Source organism: Hyperolius riggenbachi, chromosome 10 (assembly GCF_040937935.1).
Source record: "Hyperolius riggenbachi isolate aHypRig1 chromosome 10, aHypRig1.pri, whole genome shotgun sequence".
In the NCBI taxonomy this organism is placed as follows: domain Eukaryota; kingdom Metazoa; phylum Chordata; class Amphibia; order Anura; family Hyperoliidae; genus Hyperolius; species Hyperolius riggenbachi.
The window spans coordinates 101,300,604-101,313,169 of NC_090655.1; the positions used below are offsets into that span (position 1 = coordinate 101,300,604).

Genomic DNA, 12,566 nt, shown 5'->3' on the forward strand with positions numbered 1-12,566 from the left:
TCTCGCTCCAAGCGCCGGAAGTTCTGCTGCTCTGGTCTGGATCAGCGACGAGACGCAGCAGGTAAGTTCCGCTCGCTGCCAGCCACTCAGTCAGCACTACTTCAGGAGGGGATAGCGATTAGCGAGGGAGGGAGAGCACTAAGGTGAGGGAAGGGGGGGGAGATTGCCCCCTTCTCCACCACTGATGCCACAGCTCTCCCTCCACTGCGCTGCTGTCTTCCTGCTGGGGGGGGGGGTCACCTGGCTACCTACTGTGGGCACATATACTGGGCACATATAACCCTGACTACATATACTGGGGACATATACCTGCCTACATATACTGGGCACATATACCCCTGGCTACATACACTGGGCACATATACCTCTGGCTACATATACTGGGGACATATACCCCTGACTACATATACTGGGCACATATACCCCTGACTACATATACTGGGCACATATACCCCTGGCTACATATACTGGGCACATATACCCCTGGCTACATATACTGGGCACATATACCCCTGGCTACATATACTGGGCACATATAACCCTGGCTACATATACTGGGCACATATACCCCTGGCTACATATACTGGGCACATATACCTCTGGCTACATATACTGGGGACATATACCTGCCTACATATACTGGGGACATATACACCTGCCTACATATACTGGGCACATATACCCCTGACTACATATACTGGGCACATATACCCCTGACTACATATACTGGGCACATATACCCCTGGCTACATATAATGGGCACATATACCTCTGGCTACATATACTGGGGACATATACTTGCCTACATATACTGGGGACATATACCACTGCCTATATATACTGGAGACATATACCCCTGGCTACATATACTGGCCACATATACCTCTGGCTACATATACTGGGGACATATACCTGCCTACATATACTGGGGACATATACACCTGCCTACATATACTGGGCACATATACCTCTGGCTACATATACTTGGCACATATACCCCTGACTACATATACTGGGCACATATACCCCTGGCTACATATCCTGGGCACATATACCCCTGGCTACAATATACTGGGCACATATACCCCTGCCTACGTATACTGGGCACATATACCCCTGGCTATATATACTGGGCACATATACCTCTGGCTACATATACTGGGCACATATATCCCTGCCTACATATACTGGGGACATATACCCCTGCCTACATGTACTGGGCACATATACCCCTGGCTACATATACTGGAGACATATACCTCTGGCTACATATACTGGTCACATATATCTGCTGGCTACATATACTGAGGACACTGGCTGTTTGCCATTATGTGCATTTGCTGGTGAAAAGCTGTCTCTTATGTGCATTTACTGGTGAAAAGCTGTCTCTTATTATGTGCATTTACTGGTGAAAAGCTGTCTCTTATTATGTGCATTTACTGGTGAAAAGCTTTCTCTTATTATGTGCATTTGCTGGTGAAAAGCTGTCTCTTATTATGTGCATTTACTGGTGAAAAGCTGTCTCTCATTACGTGCATTTACTGGTGAAAGGCTGTCTGTCGTTACGTGCCTTTACTGGTGAAAGGCTGTCTCTTATGTGCATTTACTGGTGAAACGCTGTCTTTTATGTGCATTTAGTGGGGAAACGCTGTCTCTCATTATGTGCATTTACTTGCCATGCCCACTTTCGTCGCCAAATTTCCTCGAACATGTTGCCCCTACCCGTTTGACTGCCCCCTATATGTGCCAGTCTAGAACCGGCCCTGTATCCCTGCCTACATATACCCCTGGCTACCTGTTCTGGGGACATCTCTCCCCCTGGCTACCTGTTCTGGGGACATCTATACCCCTGGCCACCTATTCTGGGGACACCTATAGACCTGGGGCTACCTATTTTTGGGGAACCACTGCTGTCAGATTAAGTGTATTTTGGGGAACTGCTGCCAGATTATGTGTATGTTGGGGGAATTGCTGCCAGATTACATCTATTTTTTGGGAACCACTGCCATATTATCTGTATTTTGGAAGAACCTCTGCCAGATTACGTGGATTTTTGGTGAAATGCTGTAAGATTACATATATTTTGGGGGAAGGGGGGGGGACTATGGCAGAGCTCAAACTTCCCTGGCAGACCTTTTACAGCAATACTAAAATCATGTATATTTGGCTGCACCCATGACCACGCCCACATTCTGTTGCGTGACCACGCCTATTTTTTCGGCACGGCGCGGGGGATTTTGTCAGTAAAAAAAAAAAAATGTCAGTAAATTTTTAGGTATTTGTCAGTAAAAAATAACGTGAAAGGTTGGCAACACTGCTACCTCCTGATGGCAGAATTCACATCTTCTACCTAATAATTTGTACTGTACATGTGCCTATACACCCTTCCACCTCTCTTTCCATGCATAGTGTTTGTGTTAAGTTAGCCATAATTGGGTGATTTTTCTGCTGATTAGTTGTATATTCAGGATGCTATGACCCATTTATGGTCGCCTTTGTAGATGAGACTATCCTCCTCTATTGAAATTTCAATAACTACTCTTAGTTACATAAAAGAACATTTGTAAGCACTCCAAGCATTTTCTGATCCCTGTGTGTAAAATTGGTTATTTTCACTGCAGAGAGCAGTAGAAGCTTGCTTATCTTTGTCATCGGCAAAGGCAAGAATTTCCCTATGCTTGTGTCTTTACTCTGCCCCCCTCCCTCTGCTGAATAGCCACATCGCTCTGGCAACAGCTGAGTTACTTCAGTAGGAAACGAGAGGGCAGAGTGAAGACACTGGCACAGTAATGGCCCATACTTACGGGCTACTTTTGTAGCCTGTCGCTAGCACACGGGAGCGTGTGCGCGACAGTTCGGCGACAACTCGTCGCCAGGTCCCTCCGCATACACACACGGAAGAAGGATTAGTGAAGCGACGGAAGCTGTCGCCGACGTTCCTCCTCCCCGCCGGAAGCGGCGTGAATTCTCTATTGGTTGCTGTCGCTAGTCCGCATACACACGCGGACTAGCGACGGTTGCGGCGGCAACTGTCGCCATGCGATTGACCGCGCCAATCACCTGGTGACAGCAGCGACGAGCGACGGTTTGGGGTGCGCGCCTCATACTCACGGGCGACCTGTTGCCGCAACACGCGCGTGCCATGTGGTTGCGGCGACAATTGTAGCCCGTGAGTTAGGGCCATAAGATTCTTGCCTTTGCCGATGACCAGAGATAATCAAGCCTGTACTGGTCTCTGCAATGAAAAGAAATAATTTTACACACAGATTGCTTTCAAATGTACTTTTATGTAACTAAGAGTAGTAACTGAAATTTTGTGAGTAAAATCCCACTTTAATGGGATGAGCCATATTTTGCCTCCAAAATAAAAGCAGTTTGCATGTGCCAGTTCTGAATAACAGAGATGGGATATCACTGTTGCACAAGTTGTGATGGACAACAAATGAAGCGAGCTGCCTGTCCCATGCACTCCTTACAGGAGAGAAGGAAAGATAAATTGGGCCCAGGCTACTTTCATATCCCTCCGAGTACAGCTATAAGGGAGAGAGGAAGCAAACTATCTAGCAAGGCACAGGAAATAAAGAAAAGAGTGGCACTTTAAGTTGCGCTCAACAAGCCAAATTACCCAACAGAAATTACCCTGTGTGACCTGTAATTCTGGCTACATGTAAAACAAGCCAGTGAGAACTCACAGCTAGCGGTTCTGATCAGTTTGCTGTGCCCAGAACAAACCTATAGTCCTAATTCCTGATTTGTCACCAGCATGATACAGATTGTCATACAGCAGCATAGTACAACCGTGTATTCACATGTATATGTATGTACTGTATATTATATCATTTTTCAAAATGAAAATGAGCAGCATTTATTGTTGGAAGCTGTCTTGGCACATTATATCCTCTTTGAGTTTTGCAATGCCTGCATCCTTGTTGGGGAATCAAAATGCCAGTCAAAATGTTATGGTGGCATTGTGATTACTTTGCAATCGAGGTCACATTCCTTTCATGCCTGAAAGCTGTTTTCCATTTCTTGTTGTATTTTTCAGGCCCCTGGAGCCTTTTTCAAGATTGTGGGTGGAATGAGAAATAATGAAGATGTCACTGAATATAAGATACAGTTCTTGGAGACATTCGAAAAACAGGATGAGGTAAAAATACATAATGAAAGTTCACTATTGGAGCCTATTAATGAATAGTGATGATCTCAAATTTCACATACCGTATTTTTCACCGTATAAGATGCACTTTTTCTCCCCAAAAATAGGGGGGGGAAAGTCCCTGCGTCTTATACGGCAAAGGCAGGGAATTCCCGACTTATAATTGCCCGCCGATACGGACCGCGACCCGCCGCCACGTCGGGAATTCCCTGCCTGTGTGGCTGCACCCGATGTATGCCTCTGCCCGCTCCCCATGCCTGTAATGTGTCCGGCGTGTGTAATATGTTCCCTGCCGCTGTGTGCCCGATCTCTGCGTGCCCCCGCTAGTGTATAATATGCCTGCTCCCCCGCCTGCCTTATCTCCCTCTCCTATGTGGTTGCTGGCCCCCCCGGGTGTTAATCTGCAGCGGCTTACCTCTCCGCCTTGCCCGTGAGGATTGGAGACCTCCTTCACAGCCGCGCATCTCGCTCTAGTGATCGGCATGTGGTGATTGCGTCATTGTCACATGCCGATCACTAGAGCGAGATGCACGGCTGTGAAGGAGGTCTCCAATCCTCGTGGGCAAGGCGGAGAGGTAAGCCGCTGCAGATTAACACCCGGGGGGGCCAGCAACCACATGGGGGAGGGAGATAAGGCGGGGAGCGGGCATATTATACACTCGCGGGGGCACGCAGAGATCAGGTACACAGCGGGAGGGAACATATTACACACGCCGGACACATTACAGGCATGGGGAGCGGGCAGAGGCATACATCGGGTGCAGCCACAATTTACACACACACATGGGGGACACAGGCACATGGGGCAGGCATGAGGGACACATAGAGGACACGGCAGGCATGGGTGACACAGGGGACACATGGGGGACAAAGGCACATGGGGCAGGCATGAGGGACACACAGAGGACACATGGGACATGCATGGTTGCCACAGAGGACACATGGGGCAGGTATGGGTGACACAGAGAACACATAGGGCAAGCATATAGGGCAGGCATGGGTGACAAAGGGCACATGGAGCATGTATGAGGGACACACAGATGACACATGGGGTATGCATGGGTGACACAGAGAACACATGGGGCATGCATGGGTGACACATGGGGCAGGTATGGGGGACACAGAGGACACATAGGGCAGGCATGGGGGACACATGGGGCATGTATGAGGGACACACAGATGACACATGGGGTATGCATGGGTGACACAGAGAACACATGGGGCATGCATGGGTGACACATGGGGCATGTATGAGGGACACAGAGGACACATGGGGCAGGTATTGGGGACACAGAGGACACATGGGGAGACAATGGGACACAGGAGGACAACATTTGAGGGGTAACATGTACAAGACTCTCCTGGAATATGGACGCACCAGGTTTAGTATATATAATTTTTTTCTCTGGTTTTTGCCCTCTAAACCTGGGTGCGTCATATATGCCGGAGCGTCTTATACGGGTAGTTGTAATTTTGCAGCAAAATGTCAAACTATTGAGAAATTAATCTTAAATGTAACTGTAATTAGAATGTGTAATTTCACATTGACTGCTAATTTGATCTATGTAAAAATGCCCATTGACTTCAATGTATATGGTGAAAATTAGAGTTATACATTTTCGCACATATACTTATTCATGTGGAAAAAATGTTCAAAATACTTTAGTGAATTCCGTGACAGTCATTTTGCATAATTTGTGAAAATGACACATAATCAAGATTACATGGAAAATCATTATTATGATCAAGATCGTAATTGCAAAAAGTACATAAAATTTCACAAAAGCAAAATTATCCATTACACTAATAATGAACTTAGTAATCCTGTGTATAGAACAAACTGTTAACTGCTTCTGTGAAGTTAGTGCCGGTGCCAGAGTTGCTTGATCTGCCTTTTTTTTTTTTAAGCGTACCTGAACTCAGAATGTCCTCTCCGTTCTACGTAACAGCTTAAAGAGAACCAGAGGTGTGTTTAAATAATGTTATCTGCATACAGAGGCTGGATCTGCCTATACAGTCCAGCCTCTGTTGCTATCCCAAACCCCACTAAGGTCCCCCTGCACTCTGCAATCAGACATAAATCACAGCCACGCTGTGAGGCTGTGTTTACATATGTAGTGTCAGTCTCAGCTGCTCCCCCGCCTCCTGCATAGCTCCGGTCCCTGCCCCCATCCCTTCCCTCCAATCAGCAGGGAGGGAAGGGATGCAGGCGGGGACTGGAGTTCTGCAGGAGGCGGGGAGAGCAGCAGACTGACACTATAGAGATAAACACAGCCAGCTCTGACAAGCTGTTTGTCAGCAGCGTGGCTGTGATTTATGAAGGATTGCAGAGTGCAGGGGGACCTTAGTGGGGTTTGGGATAGCAACAGAGGCTGGGCTGTATAGGCAGATCCAGCCTCTGTATGCAGATAATATTCTTCAAACCCACCTCGGGTTCTCTTTAATAACCTTTAAACAAAACATGTTTATTTGTTACAGCTAATACAAATACTAAAATAAATATGCACTATTTCTACTTTTTGGTTCATGGAAGCAGACATATTGCTAACATTCTGTGCTTTTAACTGGCATTATCTGCCATCTCTGCCGTGGCAGTCATGTGACACAGAGGAGAGATCAAATTACAACTTGTGATTAGACACAATTGAGGGGGAATTAGACAGGCTAAACTCTCTAAATACATACAGGCTGCATTTCTCTATGCTTTCCTTTTGTCCTGTGCAAGAGTTCAGGTCCACATTAAGGTAAAATTGAATTGCATTTTACAACATATAACAAACAACTTACAATCCCAATAAATTGTACATATTATGTTAGAATGTGTCCACATTCAAATATAAGTATATTTCATTATTCACATGATGCGAGTCACATGTTTGAGCAGTTTTGAATCTTCCTACATATACCATTATCTCTTATATTTCTTTGGACACTTTCTATTACTATGTGTAACTTTATACATGATTGTATGCAAAATGAGATAGAATTTAGACTTTTAATGTTTCCATATTTCCCAATATGAGGCTAGAAGATTATATTGTTGATAGTTCTACCCTTCCTCCTCGGGTGCGTACGTTAAAAAGGGGCGCTAGGAAAAAAGGGCGCGGGGTTTTAAACGATAAACATGGATAACGTTTAAAAATATAATGTACTATATTTTGTTTAAAAATAATGTTTTATAAAGTTATAAATCATTAAATAATGTGCATGAAATCGGCAATTGTGAAAACGTTAATCTTCCGTTTAAAAAGTGAAATGTATAATATTGTTTAAAAAAAATTAATTAGTAAGTAACCCTCCCTGTACCTACCCCTAACCCCTAGACCCCCTGGTCGTGCCTAACCCTAAGACCCCCCTGGTGGTGCCTAAACCTAAGACCCCCCTGGTGGTGCCTGAACCTAAGACTCCCCTGATGGTGCCTAAACCTAAGACCCCCCTGGTGGTGCCTGAACCTAAGACTCCACTGATGGTGCCTAAACCTAAGACTCCCCTGGTGGTGCCTAAACCTAAGACCCTCCTTAGTGATCGCTTTATTTTGTGAATAATAATGTTTTACAAACAGTAAGGGATAATATTTAAAATAATGTTTTATTGAAATAGGAAATGTAAATCATCACAAGCAGTTATAAAACATTAAAAATCTTTGGGCGCCGTTGGAAAACGTTATTATTCTCGGGCGCCCTTTTTTCCTGTTCGGCGCCCAGTAAACAATATTTATTATGGGAGTGAATGGCGGCGCACGATTTGTCCACTAGCCTCCTTCGCCCTTTTTTACTGTTTCCTCCTCAGGTGTCCTCAGGAGATACGAGGGCAGAAAAATGCTTAAAGCAAACTGAAAATAAACTCAAGAGATAGTTATATGTGTAATAGCAATGTTATATAGAACTTTGCTTTTGTCTCACGTTCTTATTTTTATTGTAAGGGCTTACATTTTGGCTTTGAATTGTGCAGTCATATTAGTGTGATGTAAGAGCTGCTTAATTCAGCTCACATCAAAATGAAAAGCTTTTATGTTTCTCAACACTCCTTTGCTATCTGGATTGTTTATACAACCCAAAAAAGTGTTTTGTTTCTATTTGCTTTTTAGGAGAGTTGTAAGCTGCATTTCACATCACATACAGTAAGCAGTGAGTTGTAAACCCTTGCAATGGAAGAAAAGTGAATATAGGCATGTTCTAAGTAGGCTTAGTACAACCATCACCCATGTTTATCTCATCCTGTAACATATCAATTCAGCTACACTTTGAAATTGGAGTTAAAACATTAATGGCACCAGAGAAGTTTGGTGAATTCATCCCAACAAGATTTGAAGTTGGTATAACTTCATTTTTGTTTGGTATGCCTTGATCAGAATCAGATAAATGAGACATTTCACAGATACAGATTAGAAGCTAGCAGTTGTTTTTAGGGGGGCGGCAATGGCTGCATCTAGATTTCATGACAGCTCTACATTAAATCTTTCTTTTCTTATCTCTTTAATCCTCAGATGTTTGGAAGGAATAAGACTCCATTCCTCACTGGAGACACGGCATCCATGGTTGATTACATGCTCTGGCCCTGGTTTGAGCGGTTTGTCCTTGCTGGAATGCCAGGGTAAGAAAGATTTGTATTGAAAAAAACATAATAATAAAATAAAATATATAAGTACATACAATGTGAACCGCCGTGAACCACTTATTGACATACATTTATTTTTTTATCAGTTCCTGATGTGAAAAACTGCTTGTGAACTAGGCCAATTATAAACCTTGCCTGTCTTAATTGAAATTCAATGGCATAATAATGGCTTTAGGGGCCCAGTGGGAGTAAGTGAGGGAAGGTTATTGAAGAGGAACTGCAGAAAAAATAACAATGAAAAAGTGCTCAACTTTTACAATTATTATTCATAAATGAATTAGTCATTGTTTGGCCATTGTAAAATCTTTCCTCTCTCTGATTTACATTCTGACATTTATCACATGGCAACATCTTTACTTCTGGCAGGTGTTGTCTCTGGAAGGACATGTTGCTTTTTTGGCCGTTGGAAACAGCTGGTATTTCCCACAATGCAACAAGGCTCCAACAGTGTAATGTCAGTACCTAGATGCTGACATCACACTGTGGGAGGGGTTTTACCACAATATCAGCCATACAGAGCCCCCTGATAATCTGATTGAGAAAAGGAAAAGATTTTGTGTGGGAAAGGCGATATAGGCTACTGATTGGGATGAAGTTCAATACTTTATTACTGTTACTCTTTTACCAGTAGCCGTGTCCGCGGCAGTATATCTACGCCCCCTCCCAGGGGCGTAGATATACGACTCCCACGTGCATTCTCGCCACCAATCGTTACAGGGGAGATCAATGAATGGGAACACAGTTCCCATTCATTGATCTAAGTCCCTGTGTCAATGATTGCCGGCATCAATGAGATGCCATGGTGATTGTATCAAACTGAATTACACTTGCACACATTACTACCTGTTCACGTACGATTAGAATGCGGCAGTAAGAAAATGTGTGAAGACATCTTGTGGCCTAATAGTAAAATTAACCCTACACACACTTATTTCAATAAAAAGACCTACACATAAATTTAAAAAAAACCGTTAACCTCCCACACTTAAACACCTAAGTAAAAGTTTAGCATAAAAAAAAAATTACATTAAAAAAAATACATAAATAGTTACCTTAGGCACTGAACTTTTTTAATCTGTATGTCAAGAGAGCATATCATTGTTATTTTTTAAAATATGGGCTTGTAAATAGTGATGGACACAAAAGTGAAGAAAAATGCATGTTTATTTCCAAATAAAATATTGGCGCCAACATTCAGTTCTGGACACCACATTACAGGAAAGATATTGCAGTCTTAGAGCAGGTGTAGAGACGAGCAACAAAATTGATACGTGGGATGGAAGGTCTCACTTACCAAGAAAGGTTAGATAAACTGGGTTTATTTAGTCTAGAGAAAAGACGCCTTACAGGGGATCTAATTAACATGTATAAATACATCAGAGGGCAATATAAAAGCTTGGCGGACGAGCTTTTTGTCCCTAGGCCTTCTCAAAGGACTAGAGGACATGATCTGCGCATTGAGGAAAAATGTTTTAGCCATTTATTTAGGAAAGGGTTCTTTACAGTAAGAGTGATTAAGATGTGGAATGCATTGCCACAGGAAGTAGTTATGACAAACTCTATACCTGCATTTAAAGGGGGCTTAGATGCTTTCCTTGCGGTGAAAGACATCCATGGCTACAATTACTAGGTAATGCCTAATGATGTTGATCCAGGGATTTTATCTAATTGCCATCTGGAGTCGGGAAGGAATTTTTTTCCTTTTGTGGCTAATTGGACCATGCCTTGTAAGGGTTTTTCGTCTTCCTCTGGATCAACAAGGATATGTGAGGGAGTAGGCTGGTGTTGGTGTTGTACTTTGTTCTCTGGTTGAACTCGATGGACATATGTCTTTTTTCAACCCAAATAACTATGTAACTATGTAACATTGTTATAGGGACATTTAAACGTTGTAATAACCGGGACAAGTGGTCAAATAAAATATGTGAGTTTTAATTATGGTAGCATGTATTATTTTAAAACTATAATGGCTGAAAACAGAGAAATAATATTTTTTTCAATTTTTTCATATTATTCCTGTTAAAATGCATTTAGAATAGATTAATTCTTAGCAAAATGTACTGCCCAAAGAAAGCCTAATTCGTGGTGAAAAACAAAACAAAACAAGACATAGATCGTTTTGTTAGGATAAATAGTGATAAATGTATTGGTGAATAAGGGAGAAGCGTTGAAAGGTGAAAACTGCTCTGGTCCATATGGGGAAAAACCCTTAGTGGTAAAGTGGTTAAACATTTACTTGACCATGTGCTGTATTGGCGGGGAGAGAATTGACTACATATAGGCATATCAATGTATCCATGGGAAAGGAAGATCTTTGAAATTTTGCTATTTGACCCTCTGATCTGTAGTTATGTCTGTATACAATAGCTAAATCTGTAATTTAGTGTGGAAAAAAATAAAATAATGAAAAACTTACCTAAAAGTTTTTGTTTTCTTTTTGTAGGTTTATGGATAAGACTCCACACATCAAAGCTTGGTATGACCGCATGATGCAGAGACCGGCTGTCAAGGCAACTTATATTAAGCCTGAAGTATTCATGGGCTTCATCCAGCTGTACCATCAGAATGATGTGAAGGCTGTGGATTATGGTCTTGACTGACATTCCTTTAACTTAATTAAAACTATCATCAGTATTTTGCTCCGTTTACAAAATGAAAACGCAATAATGTCCTGTTGTGTAGTGTGAATCATTTAGATAGATTAAATATTTTTTTTCATAAATTGAGACTTGAGACTTTCATTACACACAGTAAGCTGTTATATAGGCGGCAACAATGCTTTGCTCATTCTCAGAGATTTTTGTCAGATCAGAGGACTTTAATGAGACAAAATCATGTTTAATAAAGTACCTTATATATAAATATATAAAGCGTCTTTCACATGGGAGGCTTAACTGTGTGATTGTTGGGCTATCTAGCCTCCCATCAGCTGACCACAGACTGCCTTCCAGGCTGCAATTTAATTCAGCTGAATGGCAGCATTTGTAACCCCAGGTGTGCCAGTGTTGGACACGGTGCAGCTACCTGGCAGCAGCCAACCTCATCATGTTACATCCAGCAAAGGCCCCAGGCAGTGCATGGGAACAGCTGGCAGGCCTTGAGTTCACCACAACTAGCCTTCTGAGTGAAAGAGGCCGTAACCACTTAAAAACCACAGTGCCTTCCCCAAACCCCCCCCCCCCCCTCCCCCGTGACTAGGCAATTTTTTACAATTCAGTGCTCTGCAGCTTTAATAGCTCGCTGCATGGCCATACCACTTAGCACACAAATGCCCCCCCCCCCCCCCTTTCTGCCCTCCAACAGAGCTTTCTGTTGGTTGGCGCTCCGTCACTTAAGTGGGGATGCGCACGCTAATCTCTTCCCACTGCTTTTGACTCCTTTCGGCGTTAGGTGGTCCTGGGGCTGCCCCACTGGGGTTAAACTGTACCTGAGACTAAATCAATGACAGCATTTATACTTACCTGGGGCTTTCTTAACCGATTTGGGACCACGGTATCTACGCCACATCTGTTGCTCTCTCTGATGATTCTACGCCGCGGCTTACCCTGGTCCCAAGCTAATCACTGCTCCAGTATGAAGTAAACTTGGCTGTTATGTGTTAGCTGAACTCCCTCTTATTGGTTAGGAGCTTTTTCTCTGGCTCCTGACCTCCTGATCACTGTGAGCCAATCACAGTGATTGGGAAGTGAAATAATTTAAAGAAGCCTCTGGACATCTCCCTACCCCCCCTTGTTAATGCAAGCTCTTCAAGACGCTTTTGAAATCCAAGTAGAGAACTGTAAACTTCTATATC

General features: G+C 43.2%; 1 protein-coding gene across 1 annotated transcript in view; it reads left to right on the forward strand.

The window, feature by feature from the left end:
- Positions 1-11,394, forward strand: part of LOC137536137 (glutathione S-transferase omega-1-like) — a 61,227-nt gene extending 49,833 nt beyond the window's left edge. The window contains exons 5-7 of the mRNA XM_068258205.1: positions 4,046-4,147; positions 8,643-8,749; positions 11,217-11,394. Of these exons, the coding sequence (XP_068114306.1) occupies positions 4,046-4,147; positions 8,643-8,749; positions 11,217-11,373 (366 nt within the window). The 3' untranslated portion in view covers positions 11,374-11,394. The remainder of the gene's footprint in view (positions 1-4,045; positions 4,148-8,642; positions 8,750-11,216) is intronic.
- Positions 11,395-12,566: the final 1,172 nt, after the last annotated feature.